At 39.9% G+C, this 24,323-nt stretch overlaps 1 protein-coding gene across 1 annotated transcript in view; it reads left to right on the top strand.

The window, feature by feature from the left end:
* LOC114653248 (cysteine-rich secretory protein LCCL domain-containing 1-like) overlaps nucleotides 1-24,323 on the top strand; it is an 81,253-nt gene that overhangs the window by 22,732 nt on the left and 34,198 nt on the right. The window contains exons 3-4 of the mRNA XM_028803449.2: nucleotides 16,895-17,013; nucleotides 19,356-19,488. Coding sequence (XP_028659282.1) covers nucleotides 16,895-17,013; nucleotides 19,356-19,488 — 252 coding nt within the window. The remainder of the gene's footprint in view (nucleotides 1-16,894; nucleotides 17,014-19,355; nucleotides 19,489-24,323) is intronic.

Raw genomic sequence — 24,323 nt, 5'->3', positions numbered from 1 at the left:
GGTCTGTCACAGTCCATGATAACAAAGGTAAAAACTGTGAATCGGAACCAAAAAATACATACTGTAGATACCGAGTGATGCATTCTAAAAGCTTCCAGATGTACAGCTGTGAGACCAGAGGTTGAAACTTCTAGTCTGAACTGCTGGCTGCTGGATCTTCACACATTCATGTAGGTAATTGTGCCACAGCTCATACAGTATGCAATGGCCAGACAGTTGCTTAACTAGCCATCATCATTTTTTTTCATTTGGGTGGGAACTAAAGGTGGTGGTTATTATATATTTTCCTGAAACCTTTATGCAGGCTGATTTCACATTTAGGCTACAAAACATTTCTTTTCCATATAAATACCTCTCTTATATATAATACTAGCTGAAATACCTGGCGTTGCCTGGGAGGAAAATAAAGATTTTTTTAAATTGTTTGAGAAAAATATAATGAAAAAAACACAACTTGACAGATTAATTTTTATTTTGTGGTGCAGTAATAAGTTTTTACATGCAAAAATATTGACGACGGAAAAAAGTTAATTAAATTAATATTATGATTATGGTTGATTTAATTCTATTACCACTACAACATTGTTACAATAAGAATAATGCAAGATGAAAATATAGTTAACAAAAACAAATATTAAATGACAAACAAATAATAATACAGATTTTTAATGATAAAACTGTCGATTGCTTTTATGGAGCACACCAGAAACGTTCCGAGGGTCAACTGGATGATAACATACATACAAGACCGCAAGATGGTTACAGTCTGCTTTATGTATAAGATTGAGGCTAATTGTTGGAGATGTGTTCATTGGAAGGTGCTTTGTGGAATAAAAACTCTTTATTGTATTTATATTCTTACTAGTCGTTAAGCCCGTTACAATAACGGGCGCTAGAACAGTAGTGCATAAACATTAGTAGGAACAGTCTGTATTAAATGGCAAGGGACTTTGACCTCATTCTTTTTGTTGGTTGTATTTTTTCTTTCTTTCAGCTTTTCTTCTGTTGATGTTTACTTGCTGAGCTGACCGTTGTTTGTGGGCTGCCGCCGTGTATTGTGTGTCTTTAATTTTCTGTGACAGAAATACTGTCTTGTACGTCCGTAATATACCTTTAATTTTCTCTGGCGGTAATACAGGCGAGCGCGTCGGTAATATGCCTTTAACTTTCTCTGACAGTAATATCGCGTGTCGCACCGTGCCCCGCGCATGCGCACTTCACCAGAAGACACACACACATGGACACCTGGACGCACACAGGGATTTTATTAAAGAGGATACTAGCTGATTACCCAGTGGCTTCGCTCACTGAGTGCAAGGAAAAAAAATAAAATGTAGTCTAAAAGTTATTAAACAGTAAAACTTTAACATTTAAGAAGTAAAGATACATTGAGCACTACTGGAGTGGTTTCGGGTAAACTGTATTTTAAAGGCACTATAACACAACAGGTAAGTAGTACTAACAGCAGCTAAAATGTATTTGGATCATTTCTTGGTAGCAGATCCCTTGTGAAAGGCGCTACACGACCGTTGTGGTATAGAAATTACATTTTCTATGTGATCGTCCAAGTTTCTGCCTGACAACCTTATTTTACTTGTTAAAATAATTCATCACAAAAGCAACCATGAATGTTGTGGGGTTTTAGTGACCCAAACTCACCTTAAGGGACAGTAAGTATTCGTACAGGGCAATTTACAAACAGAGTCCTGCTTCGATGGCACGGATTATACTCCTTTGTAAACATTTCCACTCTCCCAGGAGCCAATGGGGCCCTTGAAGTGTCACAAACAGTGCAAGAAGAGAGGACGCTGCCGAAACTGCAAAGCTCTCGACCCAGCGGAGCAGCCCGACATTCCGCGCCTCCCAGCGTCCACTTTGTTCTCACGATCCCTCGCTGCTGAAGGCTGTCTCGTCTTCACATTGTTTACAGCTCGGTGCAGTTAAAAAGTAGAAAGACGCAAAGCTGTTTTCCTCATCTCTTCTACTATCAAGTACTGCCAACTAAAAAAAAGTTACAATGTGGTAGTTTCTGCGACAGTCACGTGGACGAATAAATAAAACTCTGTGAGAACGTGCCTGGCGGCGGACAGCTCAGCGCTGTAGTCCAGAGAGGAGGGAGAGGGCGACACGGGGCGCACTTCTATGGGATAGATCGGCGTGTTTGTATTTACTTCTTTTCAATATCAGTAAAATAACTCTCACACAAATAATTCGTAAAGACGATATAAAAATGGCATCCACAAACGAAGTGATTAGTTCCTGTATTATAATATGTTCTGTGGTCATACGTAATTTCCATATCACGTGGTCATACGTAATTTCTATTTCAAATGCGAAAAGAATTTTATATATATAGATTGTGGACTGTATTGCTGTGTCTGGGGCTCTCTGGTGCCCCCTTGTATTTACTAAGCGTCAAGTGGATGATATACATACAAGACCGAAAGATTGTTACAGTCTGCTTTATATATAAGATATCTGGGGATTCACAAAGTATTGAGACCCTTTCACTTTTTTCACATTTTGTTATGTTGCAACTTAATGCTAAAATCATTTAAATTCAGTTTTCTCCACATTAAGCAACACTTAATAACCATGGATGATAAAGTGAAGACAAGATTTTGGAAATCTTTGCAAATTTGTTAACAATACAAAATTGAAATATCACATTGACACAAATATTCAGACCATTTCCTCAGTACTTTGTTGAAGCCCCTTTGGCAACAATTCCAGACTGAAGTCTTCCTGCAACAACTACATTTCAAGAACTTCTGCCATTCATCTCTGCAGATCCTCTCAAGCTCTATCAGGTTGGATGGAGACTGTCGGTGGAGAGCTGTTTTTAGATGTGTTAAGTTGGGAGTACGACCAGGCTCTGGATCAACAATTCATGGACATTGTCTGAGCTGTCCCTAAGCCACTCCTGTGTTGTCTTTGCTTTGTGCCTAGGGTCATTATCCTATTGGAAGGTAAACCTTCAGCACAGTATGAGGTCCAGAGTGGTCTGGAGCAGGTTTTAATTAAGGATGTCTCTGTACTTTGCTCTGTTCAGTTTTCACTTAACCAAGTCCCTGCTGCTGCCACCCAGCGTGTTTCACAGTTGGAATGGAATTACACAGGCAATGACTGGTGCCTGGTTTCCTCCATGATGCCAATCTTGGTTTCATTAGACCAGAGAATCTTGTTTCTATCCATCTGAGAGTCCCCTAGGTGACTTTTGCAAAAGTTTAGTATAAATAATAATCCTTCTATTTGTATATCACTTTTCTAGACTCTCAAACAGCTTTGTATAGACCAAGGGTGCCACTTCAACCACCAACAATGTGTAGCATCCACCTGGATGATGCAAAGACAGCCATTTTTGCACTCAGTATGCTTGCCACACATTATTTATTAGGTGGTGAAGAGAGAGATAGTTAGCTAAATAGAGAAAGCGGTTGATTAAGGGGCCAGAATAACCAGGGCAGTGGTGGACAATTTAGACTGGACATTGGGCCTTGCTCTTTTTGAATGATGCCCAGGGATGATGACCACAGAGTCAAGACCTTGGTTTTATGTCTCATCTGAAAGATGCCACCATTTTTTATAGCACAGTGTCCCTGTCACTGCACTGGGGCATTGGGATCCACACACAGACCACAGGATATTCTCCTTCTTCTGATCTGTCCAACACCTCTTCCAGCAGCAACCCAAGCTTTTCCTGGTTAGTCTCCCACCCAGACACTGGCCTGGCCCAAGCATCCTTAGCTTCAAGTGGTGTAGCAAGTAAGGCGTTTGTCCACCTCTCGAACCCTCAGGTACCACTCTGATGACCAGGTGAATGTATAATAATTCTTCTTTTTATTATACAATAGTGCACCAAGCACTCTCCTCCCCACACTCATAAACACAATAAAGACGTCAATAACAACTACAATGATAACTCTCCTCCTCGCCCAGACACTTAGCCCACCTTCCTCCCAACTCAGCTCAATGTTCTGGGCTTCCCAAAGTCCTTTTATAGCTCCTGACCCGGAAGTGGTTCCAAGCACAACCCACAAGTCCATTTCCTTCCGGGTCAGGGCAAACAGTCCTCTTCTTCATCCCGGGAGCACGTCACTTCCTCCAGTCACGTGACTGAGACGCACTCCCGGGTTATAGGGCACACAAGATCCCACTAGCCCCCCTACAGCGACTCCTGGCGGCCCCCAAGGTATCCAGCAGGGCTGTGTCACAACACTACAAAGTCCATGAGGCCCTGCTGGAACTCGGGGCCCGAATATGCTGTCCGGAGGGCTCCTCCTACCAGCCTGGGGGTGGCGACCGGAGTCCATAGCCGGTCGTCCATCACAGTGGATAACCTGTTCTGAAATGCAGGTGGATTTTAATGAGGAGTGGTTTCTATTTGGCCACTTAGCCAAAACGCCCCAATTGGTAGAGTGTTTACAAGATTGTTGTCAATCTGGAAGTTTCTTCCTCTCCACACAGGTTCTGTGGAGTTCAACCAGAGTGACAATTGGGTTCTTTGTCACCTTTCTTAGCTGTCCTTCTCCCAGGACTTTTCAGTTTAGTCAGATGGCCAGCTCAAAGAAGAGTCTTGGTTGTATCAAACTTCTTCCTTTTAAGAATTACGAAGGCAACTACGATATCGGGAGCATTCAATGCTGCAGTAATTTTCTTGTAGTCTTCTGTCTGTAAGCTTTGCAGGCAGTTCCTTCAGCTTCACAGCTTGGTTTTTGCTCTGATGCACATTGTCAGCTGTGGGACCTTTTAGAGACAGGTGTTTGTTTTTTTCCTTAATCATGTCTAATCAATTGAATTGACAATAGATAGACTTCATATAAGGTGTAGAATCATCTTCTATATGCATAATATACACCAAAATAAATTATTGTGACAGTCAAAAGTTTGACTTTGATTTTTCATAAACTTACTCATTTTTTTTACCTCTTTCACAATAATGACAATTTATTAGGATGTAAGTCAGTGATGCAAATGGATCATTGGTCAATAGAGTACCCTATATTCACCTCATATCCACCTCATTCAAACGCACTTCAAAAGTTTACAATCCTGGAGAACCAGAAGTCTGCTCCAACAGAAACAAGCCCCAGATGAGACTACAGTCCACCCACATGGGGCCTATTTAGAGTGATCAATCACCCTAACACACATCTTTGGCATGTTTGAGAACAAAAGGCCACTTGTAGGAAAAACCCACATTAGTTTCAAACCGACAGTGACAGGCCTAGGATTAAAAGTGCATAGGAGTTTTGCTATTGCACTCCTAGTCAGTGGAATATTCTACTGCTCTACATTAAATTATAACAAAATATCATTGAAAGATTAAATACAGTTTTTTAATTTTTTTTAAAGGCCTAATATGTATTGCCCATTAGTTCTTTTCAAACCCATTTAATCCAGTTCAACGGTTTCACGTTGACCAAAATAAATGCCCAATATAGGACGTACACTTTTGTTGCCTTGTGCATTGTCAGGGTGTACTGAAAACTAAATGGAGTGAAACAGAATTTGCAGATAGTCGCAGAGTCATGGGTAATGTAACTTACACTACTAACACTACTTGGTAATTTATTCCATATGTTTATGGTTCTAATTTTCATAGAAAGTTTAACCTTAATAAGTTTCTATCCGTGACCCCATGTTCTTGTTGGTCAACTGTAATTACATAGAATTCCAAGCCCGAGTCAAATAAAGGCTAATTCCAAGAGACCTTACTCTCTTCCCATAGCTCATACCTCTCAGTCCCAAAATCAGCCTAGTCGCTCTCCTCTGGACTTTCTCCAGTGCTGCTATGTCTGTTTTTGTAGCCTGGAGATCAAAACTGTAAATAGTACTCACGTGAGGCCTCACTAGTGTATTATACAGCATACTTTCCCTTGCCTTGTACTCCACATGTCAGGCTATATAACCTTAGATTCTTGATTACATCTGTATACAACATGAATGAAGATAATAATGAGTCCTTGTTCCTCCTCATAAGGACAAAGCCTGACCACACACTGTGCAGCCTAGGTGTTTGGAGTTCCTCTGGACACAAAGGATAGGTGCTGTTTGTGGACTATTCAAGGATTTGATTGTGGACAGGGAGGACTGTTTCCTTCACATACCAAAGTGACAGCACTTTATTTTATTTTAGATTTTTAACTCTTTGAGTGAAGAAGCAATTTGTTTTATTTTATGGAAACACCACTCCCAAGCAATGGTAGTGGCCTGCAGCTATTGGGCGTGAACCTATAAACCTGGTTGTAAACTAGTGGTAACTGTTGTTTATTTAAGTATGAAACCAGTATTTTACTTAATTAATGAATCTGATTTAGCATGTCTCTGGTGACTCTTCCTATGAAGTCAGTAGACTGATTAGGAGAGCATGCGGGGGTCATGAGGTTTCTGGAAAGGGGTGTGTGGCACTCCCAATATCTCTACAAAAGGACGAAGGTCCAAGTCTTAAGTCCTGGTGCTTCCTGGCTTGCTATATGGTTGCAAGACAGGGATACTATCCAGTGACTTGAGAAGAAGACTAGACTCCTTCGGTACTATGTCTCTTTGGAGAATCCTTGGTTACTGCTGGTTTGACTTTGTGTCGAATGAGCAATTGCTTATGGAGTCTCAAATGAGGCACATTACCTGCATTGTGAGAGAGCATCAGTTACAGTACTATGGCCATATGGCGCGATTCTCCGAGGGTGATCTGGCTCACAGGATACTCATTGTTGAGGACCCATGTGGCTGGACCAAGCCAAGGGGATGCCTACATAACACCTGGCTGCAGCAGATAGAGGGTCATTTACAGAGGGTGGGACTGGACTGCATGTCTGCCTGGAGGGTTGCCAACCAGGATCCCGAGCTGTTTTGTTGTGTGGTGGGTGTAGCAACACACTGTACCAGTGCATGCTCCCCAACCTGACCTGATAAAAAAAAAATATTTAATTATTATTATTAAATGTAATTATTATTAAATTAAATGAAAAATTTTTATTCAGTTTATTAAAATAATTATTTTAGTGATACTAAAATTGGATTGATGACAGGTGGCAGCAAAAAGAATTCAAGAAGACTTGGCAAACACTTGGAAAATGCAGTTTAATGTAGAAAAGTGCCAAGTACTACACGTGGGAAAAAGGAACATTGATTATAAATATACAAGACGGGAGACACTGTCCTACAGGAAGAAACCTCTGATGAGGATTTAGGGGTTTATGTTGACGCAACATTTCTGTCATCTAAGCAATGTGCAGAAGTTGCAAAAAATATTAGGCTAAACCATGAAAACTGTTGAATTTAAATCAAAGGACACTATGCTTAGACTATATAATGTACTAGTGAGACCGCATCTGGAATATTGTGTGCAGTTCTGGTTACCCCCCTACAAGAAAACATAGCAACACTTGAAGCTGTGCAGAGGAGAGCAACCAGGTGCATCCCAGGACTTAAGGACATGTCCTACTCTGACAAACTCAGGGAATTAAACCAGTTTAGTCCCAAGCACAGGAGAGTCCATGGGGACCTAATCCAGGTCTTCAAAATTCTGAAAGACCTTGCTAAAGTAGATCCAGAAGAATTCTTTCAACTTATGGGTGAATCACACGCTCAAGGACCCCAGTGGAAGTTAAGAAGTGCATTTAGGATTGAAGCCAGGAAGCACTTCTTACGCAAAGTGTTGTGGGATATCTGGAGTAAACTATGAAGCCCTGTCGTTGAAGCAGAAACCTTCACAGCCTTTAAGAAGAATCTTGATATACAGCTTAGCTATTAGCTTAATAAATGAGCCTGATGGACTGAATGTAACCTCTCATTTGTCAGATATGTAGTTATACAAGCTGCTTTATATCAGTGAGACGACAAAGTGGATATTGAAACACTGAATTTGTATAACTGAAAGAGAATACTGAAGGGCTAAAATCAAGGCAAATCTTATTATTTTGGTGGGCAAATGTCCGCATTTTATATCAGTAAATTTAAATAAAGTACATTTGTACTTAATTTTTTTTTTTAGTCAAGTGAATTTGCTTTTCTTCTGGATATACACTATAAAGCAAAAACAACAATGGGAAATGATCATTTTAGTTTATAAATTTTATTTATCTATCTATCTATATATACCTATATCTATATATCTATATATATATATATATATATATATATATATATATATATATATATATCTATCTATATATCTGTTAAAGGCAGGAAGGGAAACTCTTGGCCCTTTTCCTAGTTTTAGCAGTACAGCATTTCGGAGGGAATTGCAGATAGATATAGAAGAAGGGAAGAAGGTCCACGTTGCAATGTGTCTATGCTCACAACTATACTTTTTTTTTAAAATGTTATAATTATCTTAGACCATATTCTGTACCAGAACCTGTTAGGTTTTGTAATTTATAATAACTCATGGTCTATAATGAAAGCAGAGTATCAACTGCTGTTTTTTATCCAGGCCTAGTAGTACTAGGGTGTTGTGTTAGTCATTATGGATGTAATGAGAAGTCAAGCAAAGTGACACCTTCTATTGGCTAACTATAGAGATTACAATATGCAAGCTTTTGAGGCAACTCAGGCCCCTTCTTCAGACAAGATGTAATTTTATCCAGCGTTCAATTTGAACTACAAAGGTTTTGTATATGGCAGAGATCGGACAACTTTTTTTAACCAAACGTAGTCACTGACAACATTTGGTTTAACAGGACGCTTTCACCAGGCTTCCACCAAAATACGTTTTCAAGTCTAATTTAAAAACTGAAAATATTTAATATGAAATACATAAAGGTGAACACATGCATACCAACGATATCCACAGTTTTTACAATATAGTCCATATACATAAAATCTTAATTCCGTTTGTTTGTCTTTTGAATTTTTTGGCCTAGTTTGATGTTTTATTATTTTTTTATCCATTTTGCAGGCCATTCCAATCCTTGAACTGTATCTTGTCTATTTATTTGCCAAACATGCAAAAACATTTTCCCACACTTTTGCATGCAGGTTGCTGTTGATTCAATGTAAAATATACAGTAGGCTATGTGCTGTTTCCAAAATGTCATTGGTGAGGGCAGCTGTATGAGTGGGGGAGGCAAAAGAAGGCATCGCTCCAAAATGTTGAAGTTTGTAATATTTTGCATATAACATTAGACACAGCTTCAAATCTAGACTTAACAGCCATTAGATTGTTCCATTGACAAATAGGGCAGTAATGAGGTTGGGTGGTGGGCCAAAACTGCACTTGTCATCCAAATGTTTCTTACATGGGCAACTGTATGTGGACTCTTCTCGGGTCAGCAGCCCTGCAATTAGGAAGCATTATACGAAACAACGTAAAAAGTGGACCACCTCCACCGAGACGACTGCATTACGTGGTGAAGAGTAAAATGATCAAATTTGGTACTCCCATTTACAGAAGATGCTGAAAGTGATGTCATTGTGTGTCAATACATCTCTGTGTCCATTTCAGCATGTTCATGTACACTCTTTGCAACATCATGGGATCGATTCTCTGTATCACATTTTCAATGTTCAACTTCAGTTCATTTACGGATTTGTCTCATACAGGCAGCCCTTTAAATGACCCCACAAGAAATGATCACCTGACTTAATAACGTGCGACTGTGGTGGCCATAAACCCTTGCTAATAATCCTTTCATCAGGGAAATGCTCCCGAATAGTAGCCATAGATATGCGGGAAATATGGCAAGTCACACCATCTTGCTGGAAGTAACAACGATCACATTTGTAGTCCGTCAATTGTGCATAGAACTGGCGTAAAATCTGCAGATACACCTCCAATTTCACCGTTGTGTCAAAGAAGAGTTGTGTCGGTGGAGGGGGGCCACTTTTTCCGTATAAGAGCAGAAGGAAGTGTTTATAATATATCATTTTTTGAAGGAATGTAACAAGGAACATTTTAAGATGATAATATGATGATGAGTATGCAAGTAATTCCAAGAATGGTTACATGAAAGAAGAGAAATTGACAGCTATCAGAGAATTAGAGTAGATGATTAATGAGACAGGTGCATTTCAGCCAGCAATGACAAAAGGTTCAAAGTTTTAAAAAACACACCCATAATTCAAAATACAGCAACATGTCTGGTGTTCAGCCAGCCTAGGCAGGCACACTTCACTCCTCTTTTCAGATCAATATATTGCCCTCCTGTAGAAAGCCTGTATTAAGTTCAGGTCCTTGATGCTTGTCCATAGAGTAATTGATGGGTCAGCATCTATACATATGGAGATGCTACTAAGGTCCTGTGCTCCTTCTTGACCACTCAAGTCTGCTGATGGTGATGCAGAGGTGGCATCAAACCTCAATCCTGGCTTTTCATGTGTAGGTCCTAGCTGGAGGAATGAGCTGCCCTCCTCCATTCAAAATTTGGACTCCCTCAATGTGTTTAAAAAGTGTCTCTTGTATAGTCAGTTTCTGTCTTGGCTTGGTGGCTCTGAGGCTAGGGAATCTGCACTGGCAATCGGAAGGTTGCCGGTTCGAATCCCGTAAATGCCAATAGGGACTCTGCTCAGTTGGGCCCTTCAGCAAGGTCCTTAACCTGCAATTGCTGAGCGCTTTGAGTAGTGAGAAAAGCCCTATATAAATGCAAAGAATTATTATTATTATTATTATTATTATTCGATTGTCTCTTGTTCTGTTCCTTTCACTTATGGTGATCTGTTTTATAACCTTGTCCTGTAACACTTGTTCCCAAACAGTCACCCAGACTGATGTTTACTTGATTATGTTGACTTCTTTTGTAAGTTGCTTTGAATAAAAGCATCTGCTAAGCAAATAAATGTAAATGTAATATTTGCTTTCTTACCTTTACCTATACAAATATACCCAGGCAACTGTGGGTACTTCAGCTTGTAAAATGTAAAGCTGAATGTGTTTGTTTTGTTTGTCTGGTATGCAAATCCACACCATTGAATGTTTCTCTGCCACATGTTGCACAGATTCTCCATTTGTACAGGGAAAAAGCATAGGCCGTGTTTCATTCTGAAAGCCCCCGTACTTTATTAGTGAGGTCCCTCTACGAGACATTTTTAGGGCTTGATGCTGGTATGCATAGCTAATACCCAAGGTGGGTTTAGTCAGTGAAATGCTGGTTTGGAGCCAAAATCTTTACTACTAAGGGAATTATTTAGTTATTACTAGGGGAAATATTTAGTGTCTTCAGCTGCACTTTATTCATCCTCTCTGTTTTGCTGTCTTAGATATGCATCTGTTTAACATGATTGATGGGATTTCCACATTCTAGCATGGGTACGCCGGGCATGCATGTTTGCAGGGTGTACACACAAACCTTACAGCAGGCATGAGTCCAGCCAACATGGCCTTGGTACTACATCAAGGAAGTGCTACCAGTGTATAAAAATAAAACAAATAAATAAAGCACCAGGCAAGTACTGTCACCTATGAAACCTCCCAGGATGGGTAACAACCAGCAGTAGCCATTGCTGCTCTGCCCTTACTTGCAATTTCAACCAGCTGCAATGGCAGCACAGGTGACCACAGCGGAGGCATTAAAGCACACAAAAGACTATTTATGGATTTATATGCTTTGCAAATTGTGTTCTGGATTTCACCTTGAAATACATGAAAACAGTGGCCCCCAACAACACATTATTCTGAAATGACCTACAGAACACATGAACAGGCAAGATGACTACTTGAAGTTGCCAGTTTGTTATGTAGATCTGCCCATTTGGATGTAATCAATGCTGCTTAAAGGCTATTTAAAACAAAAAGACATGAATTAATAGATGAGATGTGAGCAATTATGAGAGAGAATGGGTAAGACTGAAAACTTAAGTGGCTTTGAATATGATGTGGCGATAGGCATGAGACCTACTAGAATAAGTGCGTATGGAACGGCATACCTGCTGGACGTTTATCCACAACAGGTTGATCAAATGGGCTGTCACTAAAGGACATCTGGCTAATTGTGGTCTGAAACAGATGTCTGCTGAATAACAGAGGGACCTAGTCAGTCAACTAATAGCTCACTACAACCGTTACAAGAAACATGGCAAACCAACCGATCCTACCTTGAGATATGGCTGCCATTGAGCGTAATGTTTACCATTCCTGTCAGAGACAAATAAGAAGCTGACCAGTCACCGGAGGATTTTGATAAACTTCAGCCGCTCTGATGAATCCTAGTATCAACTGAAAAATAGTTATGGGATTACTGGGATGCGGTAGGCAGGTGCCCTGCCTGGGGTTTGTTTCCTGCCTTGTGCCCTGTGTTGGCTGGGACTGGCTCCAGCAGACCCCCGTGACCCTGTAGTTTGGATATAGCGCGTCGTATAATGGATGGATGGCTGGATTACTGGGATATGGCAGAAATCCAACAGTCCAGGGATTGATACTGCTAGGTCAACAGTGGTGATGGTGATGTGGTGTTTCTATTAAGCTTGCTTATTGTGAGGTTTTTTATTGTGTTATCAGATCACCTGTGGCATGTACCTAACATCAAAGGTAATAATTAATCTCTAATCTTTAAGGTTCTTCTCTTAAATAAAGAGTTGGGGCACAGTTAGGTGAACTCTGGGGGGAAAAAAAAAAACTTTTACAATAGACCCCTTTTAGACAGGAGTTGAAACACAGGCTGACACGGTGGAACCCCCTGATAAGGAAGACAAAGCAGTAGAAGTGGCCTTGAAGTCGTGACCTGAAAGTGCCATAACTGGTGTTACTGGTCTTCAAATCCCTTGGGGAGAAAGGAGAAGAATTCAGGAGCAGCACCAACCCTCGTCTTGCATGTGTGTGACCAGGGTAGCAACTGCAAAGTGGCTTCTGTCACACCAGCCTTAAAAAAGCAAGGTCTTGACCAAGATGATTTCTCTAATTATAGACCGATTTTACAACCTTCCATTATTTGCTAGAGTACTGGAGCATACTGTTGTCTCAGTTAATTTCTTATACGAAATGGCACCAGCTGTTTCTATCATATCTATCTGGTTAGCACAGTACTGCCTTAGTGAAGGTTGTGAATGAAGATAAGTACGCACATCTGGCTTTCTTTCTGTTAGGAGGACCATTGACATTTTTACAGTTTCTTAAAACACAGAAAATGGTACTGCTTATCATACAAGATGAAGGTCAATCCCCATGGGAATCGAAAGCTTCATAAAGCTGAAGACAGACTGACTATACAAACCATTCGCTTCCTGTGTAAATTACTCTCAATCCTCCATTGCTTTCTGGCTTTCCTAGAATACACCCATTTAACTTGACAAGACTTTCAGGCAAAGGGCTATTACTTGAAATCTGTCAGCTGAAAAGGTTAAAGCAAAATTTGAAGCCCCAACATATCTGAATATTGTTCAATTATATTTCTTGATTAAAAAGACTTTGTCCATCTTTTAATGAAAATTTACAACCATGCAACAAAGCTCGTGAAGTTATAATATGACAGACACTTCAGAATTAATGATGCAGCCTCCTCAGTCATCAGATCCAAATCCAGCTGAGCATCTGTACAAACAAACCCAATAGAGTTGACATGGGCAAGCATCCTGGTGCTTTTCAAACTCCTTGTGCAACTAGATGATTTAATTTTTAATGGGCAGACTTCACACAGTAAAGATGAGAAACGCAATGTCATCTATGGATATTTTCAACACTGGAGGCTACTGAGGCTGCGGGCTCTTCTCCAGAGTCAACTTGCATTTCATGTCTGAGTGTGCTTCCAAACCTGGTGACAATGTATGTATCAAATTTACTGATGTGATTAAAGTAAGGGGCGGTACGGTGGCGCAGTGGGTAGCGCTGCTGCCTTGCAGTTAGGAGACCTGGGTTCACTTCCCAGGTCCTCCCTGCGTGGAGTTTGCATGTTCTCCCCGTGTCTGCATGGGTTTCCTCCCACAGTCCAAAGACATGCAGGTTAGGTGCATTGGCGATTGTCCCTAGTGTGTGCCCGGTGTGTGGGTGGGTGGGTGTGTGTGTGTGTGCGTGCCCTGCGGTAGGCAGGGTTTTTTCCTGCCTTGCGCCCTGTGTTGTCTGGGATTGGCTCCAGCAGACCCCCCGTGACCCTGTAATTAGGGTATAGCGGGTTGGATAATGGATGGATTAAAGTAAAGTGATCAGCAGCAATACTGAGACGGCACATAATGCCATTGAGAGCAGATCTGAAAACATGTTGTTAAGAAAACAGACTGGCCCTGACTTTAACACAGACAAAAATGACACATTGTTAAATTTAAGAGTTACAGAGAGATGTTTTCCCAGAAAGGATTAATGGAACTGTAATCTGATTATAATTCTTTATCACATACACAGTATACATGCTGGGTTATGCTGAAAAAATGCAAAAAAAGATGCCTCCACTCTCAAAAGATCAAGATGATTTAAATGATACTCTTGAACTCCTGTCATTGCACCAGTTAGTGTAATGACAGCATCATAAATATAGAGAAGAACAATACAGCACATAGAAATGTGTACAATTGAATAATATTTCATTTAAAAAACGTTCCCAACATTTTGTCTAAAGACGAAATGTTCATGGCTTCATCACACAGCAGAACAGATCAATGGCAGTAATTTATCATTCATCATCTCATTCTTCTGCATTTGACTGTCCTGACCATTTCCGTCTTCAAAACTAAATGTTGCTGTGATGAGCTCTGGCTTCCCATTACACAGTGCTGAAATTAAGAGAGTCCGGAAAATGAACGGATGAGTATAATAACACTTACAGAAGGCATTGTACATTGTATTTATTTTACTTTTTTATGACTGTCTAGCTGTGCTACCTGTCTAAGATGCGTTGACATCTAAGCAATCAATGCAGACCTCGTGTTTTTTGTATTTTTTGATATATTGGTTGACTATTTGGTTGATATAGTAACACCCACCCAATCCATTTCCCCTACAGTGGCCTTTTCCTCTTTGGACAGAGTCACCCATTTTCACTGCTTCCTCTTGGCGTTGCTTGTTAAATTAACCCCTTTTATAGTCAAAGTGCTGTGCTCAGCAGTGTTTTGCTGTGTCAGTGGTCACTACTGCATTGGCCTGGTTTAGCAATTGTAGCTTAGGTGTGTTGGGGCTTTGGTTTCCCTGACATGCAAACCAATTTTATTGTTATTTTTACTCCTCCACCAGGCAGTTACCAGTCATTGGCATTACAGATGTAAACCTCACTGCTGGCGTATAATGTCGGACAACAGAATAGACTGCAAAGACTAATGTTCTTATTTTTAGACACTTATTTGGAATTTTTATTATAATTTTTGATTTTGTGACCCTTCTACATCATTCAACCATTTTCAAATGTTATCTCCCTTACTCAGAAACCTGATGAACACACAGATACAAAGACACATACTCTCACACACACACGCACACACACACACACACACACACACACACACACACACACACACACACACACACACACACACACATACAGACACTGGACCGTTTATTAAGGTAGATATGCTGATCTTTTGCCCATCAGGCAGTTACTCTCTGTTGGATGTATTCAGTATTGACATTTGCAGTGCATCATCTTTTGCATTGCATGTAGTAATAAAATGCATTACATTTTTCATTCCAACAGATGGCACATCACAAAAATTAACACTGCTTTAACGAATCCCATACCAAATGGCATATAACAAAGACAGAGCATCTGGACATACTGTATACACAGATACTTTTACTTTTATTAAAGTAGATGAACAAAATGTAATTAATATACCATTGTAATGCTGCAGCTATATACAAACGTTGAAAAATACCAAAGGTGAATGCCATGGTCATTTGATCTGTAGTATGATCAAATTGTCGAAGTCTGAATAATAAATTAACAAATGAATGCTACAACTGTGAAAAAATAAGATTTCAAAAAATGGAAAAAATATTCTACAAGTAACCTTTAAAGATGAAGCACTGACTGATCTTTTTTTTCAAGAATTGGAGAAAGACTGGCAATGCCTCTTAGATTTTCTTTATTTTTGTAACAGCTACTGTCTCAAGATGTTAATTTGCATATCAGGTATTACATACCTATAAACTGAAGGTTATTCATATTTCTGAAAGGCAGAAGAGATGGTGAAAATAAAATTACTTTGTGTACTGTTAGTTGTAAACCTGTGAATGTTTACTCTTAATTACCTTATAATAATAATAATAATAATACATTTTATTTATAGATAGATAGATACTTTATTAATCCTAATGGGAAATTCACATTCTTCAGCAGCAGCATACATATAGCGCCTTTCTCATGCTCAAGGTGCAAACCTTGAAGGGTTTTGACTGTATTATACATATTTTGCTGCATTCATCATTGTGTTTGTAGTGTGAATTTGGGGAAACGTATGGGTCTTTTCTGGGGTTTTTAAACCAAAGAATGTGGTTATGATATTTTTTGCTGGAAGGTTTTGTAAAAGTTTGAATTTCTTTCTTTGAATTCTGCAACATCATTTTTTTAATTATTTACTTTTCTATTTTGGACTGAGTTAGTGAGCTTTGTCTGTTGCTATAGCAATATTACCCATGAGGTCTGGAAATGAGCAATATCTGATGTCAGTGGAGACTAAATATAAAGGCTGACACATGCATTCCCAGATCATCCAAAATTAGGATTCTGAGAATGTATCTGTGGTTATCTGTGTTACTAGGAACTTTGATTTTTGGGTTAATGTTTTGGGTTTGGTCAACATATTGGTTAGATTTCTTGTTTATGTACTTGGCATGAATCTCAGACTATGCCTATCCTCCCAGCCCTTCCTCATTAAATAATTACACATCTCACTGCAAGACAGTACACACTACAATAAAAAAGGAGGTCACATTATTCAATGTATGTAGACTTCATTAAAAGCACATGCTGTGTTAATTTCATTTTTTTAATAATAATGTGTTTCTTTGACATAATTCTAAGTTTCCTCTTTATAGGTTTGGGATACAGAGCTAGAAAGAACAGCTGAAGCCTGGGCTGAGACATGTTTGTGGGAACACGGGCCTGCTAGCCTTCTACCGTCTATAGGTCAAAACCTGGGTGCTCACTGGGGCAGGTTTGTATTACAGTATCTATTGTGGTCTTTGGAACATATGCATTCTTCATCTAGTCCCTAATGTAATTTCTTGTTAATTATGTATGGAATATGAGTTTTGACACATGGAGAACTTTTAAAGTATTTTTTGGTGTATCTTGTCTTGTTAAAAAGCCCATAATTTTAGATTTTCTATAGCAACGGGCGCAGGCATGTTTGGCAGTTGTTATGAACGTCTCCTTAGAAATCCTCCCAGAATTCCCCAAGTTGTGCATATTTGTGACATCACCCAGGCAGACAGGTTAATGGTTGTCCTCGGCACTTCCAGGGTATCCAATTTCTTTGGATTTCTCTAAAATAGCCAAAAAAAAAAAATTATTTTCTTGCATTTCTGGGTAAGTAATCCTTTATTTTTTGACTCCAATTTTTTTGTTTTTGTGTTATTGGCTTTGACATAAGATTCTTTTTTTGATCCTGGCCTGTTCCTTGATTAAGCATCTCCTAGTCTTTTTTTCGGTTATTGTCTCTAGTGAGTCAGCAGTTTCTGTCCATTGCCTCAAGAGTATTGTGCCAAATAAAATTAGGGAACTAACAGGAATGCTAAAAGTTTGAGGTGTAACCTTTTTTAGGATTATTACATAAAGTTATAATGTTTAACTGCTTAATACACTATTACAGAGCCCCTGTGGGGACATTGTGTAATTTTTTTTTCTGGGGATTTTTCTTAATTTCCACAATTTTGTTAATTTCCATAATCTGTTTTAGGTGTCGGTCACAATGTCTGTTAAAAGTCTCTGTTAAGTTTGCACCTTAAGTTTTGTAAAATGGACATACACCTTTTAGCTTGCAGGAGGAGCATCACAACAGAGTTTCATGCATTCTGTTTTGTATGATACATTTTATTACTATTAATATCAATCTTCTGTGTTTCAATGGTTTAATAGCTAATTATGTATATTTTTGTTGTGTTAATAATCAAGGCTTGATTCAATAAAGAGGTTTGGGGCAGCCTCCCGTGTAATTGAGAATTGGCTGCTGATAGCAAAAAAGGTTGATGCAAAGGTTTTACAGACAAGAGTCCACAACAGAACTGAACAGGTTAGGAAACATGGTGGATATATATATGAAAAGCACAGAGTGGAGGGATCTTGGGACCATAACTGGTAATTAGGTCATTGGGCTTTGACTTCTTGGAATGTGGAAACTACGTCATTAGGAGGTGGGCTCTTCTGTTAGACTGGAAGTGACGTCTTCTAGGGCGGAACCGGAAGTAACGTCGTCCTGAGAGCCATGTGGAATTTCCTGCAATTGGTCTGCAGGGAGATAAGAGAAAGGATTCCTGCACTCTGCCACCCTTTGGTCTTACCGGGAATTACCTTCTTCTGAGCCCTTTAGCTGCCTCCCATGAGCACGTGTGTGACATTGTACATTTTTTCCAAAAATAGCGTTTTCTATCTGTTGTTCAGAGAGCGCACTGTTTAGCAAGACCTTCTCAGAAATTTGTATTGTAAACGTATCATCTAATGCCTAATTAGGATATTTAGGGGTTGGGGAAAATAGGCAGCAAAAATATACCTTGCCTCAGGTGGTATTAAGTAACGTATGGTGGTTGTCGCCCTCACCAGCAGAAGCCCTCCTTTTCTGTTACTGGCTTCAGACTCGTATTATTTAATGCGTCGGCCCTGCTGTCAGGTATACTGTTACAAGTTGGATTTTTAGGACTTTATCACACCATGCCCTACTTTCCTATTTCTGAGGCTGACAGGTCATCTTTACTGGCAAAATAAGCTCAGGCTTTTCTTACCTTCTAATTACAATGTAAATCAGCTTCTGAAGCTGTTTAGGAGTTTACTCATATTGCTTTGGTCATTTTTGTGCTTGTTGGAGCCTCATATTTGTGGTGATTCAGGAGTTTTTTCACTTGAACATTTTCCTGTTTTCATTTTTTTGTATCGTTATTCTGGAAATGCCATTTTATTTCGTGTTGTGATAAGATCAGAACACTCTTTTATGTTGCTCTTTGCATGGCTGTATTGTTTGCATTCAGTATACTTTATTCAATATACTTTGTCACTTGACGTATTGTGTCATCAGTTTCATCTATAAAAGATGGTGGCACACAGCTTCTGCAATCCAAATATTGGATCTCTTTCTAAAATTCTTTGTGTCTGTCTTTAGTATTGAAGAATTTCCTAAGAAATATTAGGGTTAGGTCTTTGCCTTGTTTCTTTGATACATTTCTTATTTGTGCGTTTTTTCCTCCTGTCTGTGTTTAGATCTTCTGCCTATTTCAGAAGTGTACGCACATATTTACTAGTTTCATTTAAATCAGTTTACCTTTACTATTTTGCTTTGCACCCCAGGTACAGGCCGCCAACGTTCCATGTTCAGGCATGGTACGATGAAGTAAGGGATTACACATTTCCATACCCCCAAGAGTGTAACCCGTATTGTCCATTCAGGTGTTCTGGGCCAGTGTGCACTCATTATACACAGGTACGTCTTAATGTCTTGTTAATATTGTTATTGCTATTTTCAAGTATGTCTATATAGGTTGAATGCTTTTGCCAATATAAAAAAGAGCTACTTTTGTTTTATTAGTGTTTTAAGTTTTAAGCAGGCATTGCAATTGGGGGTACCACTTTACACCCAGAAAAGTCACTGGAGTTTTAGTTTACATGCTCTCTCCTGTGTCTGTGTTGGTTCCCTCCAAGCAGTCAGGTTCAAGAATGTCACTGATTAGCAGATTTAAAATGGCCCAATATGATTATGTGTTAATGAACGAGTGTGTATTAAAATGCACAATTGTTTTGTTAACTGTATACCTTAGGCTAAGATGATGAGTATCATCCATTACACACAACAACAAAGATTTTGCTTCCTGAACACTTCTGGGTGTATCTTAAGGACTTTGGCTTGCTGATCACAAAAAGCCACATTTAAATTTTCCTACCATTTACCATTTCCTACTATTTACTGTTTTTGTAATTTCCTCTCATATACATATTCCGTAAAATTAAAATTAGTTGTGATCTAAAAGTAGTATCACTGCTGCTAGGAATGCAGCTCACGTATACCAAGTACAGTTGTTTTATTTGTGAATGGGACAGACGTGCTAAAGAGTCTCATCAAATTATAAAGAACTGGACACTCGGTAAGCATTTGGTTAGGGTTAGGGTTCGTGGCACATAAACCATTTGTTGACTTTCCCTCCTCTTCATATAAAACTTGGACTGATAAATTTCGTGAAAGTGATGAACAAGGAAGACGTTTGCAGAAACATTCTCAATTGACACCAAGACTGGGGAAGGCATTTTTGGTGGTCCATAAATAAGACCCATCATCAATGAGCAGCAGCTCAGCTAGTATGGCCAGAGGATATCACATGGAAAGCATTCAAGGATGTTGTTGCAAATTATCTTGGCAGCTGCATAGCACCAAACTATTTCATCACTCATTTTAAACACAGAAGATGCCGCAGGGCTGTGTGCTTAGCCCCCTCTTGTATTCCTTGTTCACCCACGACTGTGTTGCAAAACACGGCACAACCACCATCATCAAGTTTGCAGACAACACAACCATCATAGGCCTTATCACTGACAACGATGAGACAGCCTACAGAGAGGAGGTGCTGGCATTGAGTACTTGGTGCCTGGATAACAACTTGTCTCTTAACGTCAGCAAAACCAAGGAGATGATCGTGGACTATCAGAAACAGCAAGGCAGAGAACACCAGGCCATCTACATCAGCGGCGTAGAAGTTGAAAGGGTTAACAGCTTCAAGTTCCTCGGAATAAACATCACCGAGGATCTCTCGTGGACCCTTCACATAGACACTGTGGTCAAGAAAGCTCGCCAGCGGCTCTACTTCCTGAGGAGGTTTGGCATGAATGCCAGCATCACCTCAAACTTTTACAGGAGTGTGGTCGAGAGTCTGCTGACGGGCTGCATTACCATCTGGTATGGGAGCTGCTCTGCCAGCAGCCGGAAATCACTACAGAGAGTGGTGAAGGCAGCAGAGCACATCACAGGCAAGAGTCTCCCTGCCATTGAAGACATTTACCTCCATTGGTGCTTGCGTAAGACAAGCAGCATCATAAAGGACCACAGCCATCCAGCACGCCAGCTGTTCTCCTTGTTACCGTCTGGCAGACGATACAGGAGTCTGGCTGCTCCGACTACAAGACTTAAGAACAGTTTTTACCACCAGGCCATTCGACTCCTCAGCAGCAACACCTGAACACTTACATACACTTACATGACACCTACATTGCATTACATCTACATTGCAATACTCACACACAAACTGTACTTGCACACTCTCTGAATACTGACTGGAACATGCATCTGCACTTTATAGAATATGCATCTGTACTTATAAAACACTATCTGTGCAATAACTGTCATTTGTACTTGCTGCTCATTCAACTCATATTGCTCTATAACTTCTTTTAAAACATACTCATTTTATTTTATATGGCGTGTCTATTTTTAACTTGTATTTTTTTTTTATTATTTTATTTATTTATTTATTTATTTATTAGCTTTATTGGATCTAGGCTGAATGACTTGTTTTTCTCATCATACACATTTCATTGTATGTTGACCCTGTGTTAACCTATATACAGTATGACAAATAAACCTAAACCTAACTACATCCAGCTGCTTAACAGCATGCTTCAAGCAAACAAAACAAAGTGAAGCATGTTGTTAAAGATTCATTTTCTGCATTCACAGTTGGAATTCTTCACGGTTCTATTCAATAAGGGCGCGCACAAAAAGGCGATCTTCAAAAGGGCGACCTCAATTGAGCGCCGAATAAATGCGCGCGCAAATAAAGGAGCGCTTCAAAAGGGTGACCTTCGGAGCGAATTAAATTGTCCTTGTGTGGTAATGTGCCTTACTGGCATTACCTATAAGTAAATAAAATTTGTCAAGTGTCCTCTGCAGTGTTGAGAGGCATTTGTTTGGGGAAAAAATCAAAGTATAAAGAAAGGAAACTTGCCTTTTCCTTTTGTATAGAATGCAGATGGACATCTTCACTGACCTTATTAGCGCCTTTTGGAGAGTGTCGCGGTAGGTCTCGTGCAGTATGGAGAGACAGCCTTGCCATTAACCGGCCGGGATGGCATTAACGGTTTTCCACTCTTGTGTGTGCCTCCTGCGACCCCAAAACTCTAAAAGTGTAAAAGAAAGGGTGAAGCGTCATAATATTAGTTTACCGCGGTTTATTAAAGGGATCCCATGTGTGAAGTTGTCTGGGCAGTAGCTCAGGGGAAGGTCGTAAAAAGTTAAAAGTGCTTACTGTAACTTAAGGCAGAAGCGCAGTTGCGTCTCAAAAGCCGGCACAGCTATGCGCGCGCGCGCCTGCTGCTCGATTTAATATAGCATTTTTGCAGGGCAAGAGACGCCACTTCTCGCCGACGAGTTCTCGTCATCGCGCGGTTGTAGAGGGATGACAATGGACAGTTTAATTGGTCGGTACAAGGGCACCGATTATAAAAGGAACGCATTGCCCCAGAGCATGGTAGTGATGGGCGGAGTGAAGCCTCATGAAGCATCAACACGTTTGAAGCAATTGTGTCGGAAATCGTATCGAAGCTTCGAAGCATTTGACACTCACCTCTCTAGGGACACCTCCTGGCCATTTGTATTAACAGCACATTTTAACAGTAAACTCTTAGAGCATTGTGGAAGAATACCGAATCTCTATGAAGTTGTGATATACACCTTTGAAGTCAAAAATTATAATTGGCAATTGTAAATCGACATACGCTTAGCAAGTAATTATTCTGCAGTAATCGGATCAACGTTGACTAGTTACGTTAGGCGCCAGCACGGATTACCGTTGTTTAGAAGTAAATGTATGCGTAACGGTGGCTCGAACAATTACGCCAGTCGGACAGCGCCAGGTCTCGTGTTCAATAACAAACCTGGTCAGCATCTGTCTGGGGATTGCACATTGCCGTTGCCTGATGCGTTTGATTGATAGTTCCAATTATGCGGCAATGCTCCTTGAAAACCTGGTTGGTGTTAGACTTCTAATCGGGAATTTAATCTGTATAATGTACATTCATATTCTAATTCCAATGTAAAACCAGCATATATCAGTATTTGAATTAAACTCTTCAACCAAACTAGACTACACCTCGTGGAAATGCGATTGGTCCATCACTAACTGTCACTAAATTTTGCAATAACTATACTGATACGAACTGGCGCTACACATCCACATCATCACGTGCATTGGAAATGAGACGCTGAGCTTTTGACGCACAAATGTTTCAAAACGACACCTTGAAGCTTGTTTAAAAGTGCACGTGAGATGATGAAGGGGAGGTAAAGCCAAATGTCACTGAGATATGTTGTGTGTTACTTTTATCAGCACTGTCAATTACTTCACCCCATGTTAGCCTTGTTAATGACGACGCTGTAGACTCTTCATCGACTGATACAGACGCCGACATGAAGATCTACTAATGCACTGGAAACAAAGAGCAGGCAGCTATCCATATTTATAGTAATTTCAAAAAAAATCTGTCTTTGCCAGAAACATTTATTCTTGTTTACCGTAAGAGCAGCCCATACTAATCATTTATCTCGAAGCATGCGCAAATAAGCACTGATACACGTATATCACCTTAACGTTCAAAGTACAAGACCTGCAGTTTACATATTGTAACATAATATAGCTAATACAACTAATGAAACCCTCTACGTTAGCTAGATCTACAATTTCATCATACACATGAAACAAGACACATATTTTCATTAGATACATCTTTATCACACTGCTGCCTCACAATAAGGAGACCCGGGTTAATTTCCCGGCTCCTCCCTGCGTGGTGTTTGCATGTTTTCCACGTGTTTGCGTGGGTTTCCTTCGGGTGCTCCGGTTTCTTCCCACAGTCCAAAGACATGCAGGTTAGGTGCATTGGAGATCCTAACATGTCCCTAGTGTGTGCTTGGTGTATGTGTGTGTCCTGCGGTGGGCTGGCATGCTGCCGGGGATTTGTTCCTGCCTTGCGCTCTGTGCTGGCTGGGATTGGCTCCAGCAGACCCCCGTGACCCTGTGTTTAGATATAGCAGGTTGGACAATGACTGACTGACTGACAGACATATTGAACATTAATGCAGTAATTATAGCAGTAATAATGAACCTGAGGAAGAAAAGGAATATTTATGAGAAGGGACAGAAACAGTGATATCGTAGCAAACAGTATAAAAACAACATATAACACAGTAAATAGAACATATAGAATATCAAACAAGATATTACACTTCACCAGCAACCACCCGGTATCTCATAAACGGAGCTGTGTTAAAACTCT

Source organism: Erpetoichthys calabaricus, chromosome 6 (genome assembly GCF_900747795.2).
Source record: "Erpetoichthys calabaricus chromosome 6, fErpCal1.3, whole genome shotgun sequence".
Taxonomy (NCBI): domain Eukaryota; kingdom Metazoa; phylum Chordata; class Cladistia; order Polypteriformes; family Polypteridae; genus Erpetoichthys; species Erpetoichthys calabaricus.
Note: the sequence above shows the minus strand (reverse complement) of the source record. Positions and strands in the feature narration are given on the sequence as shown.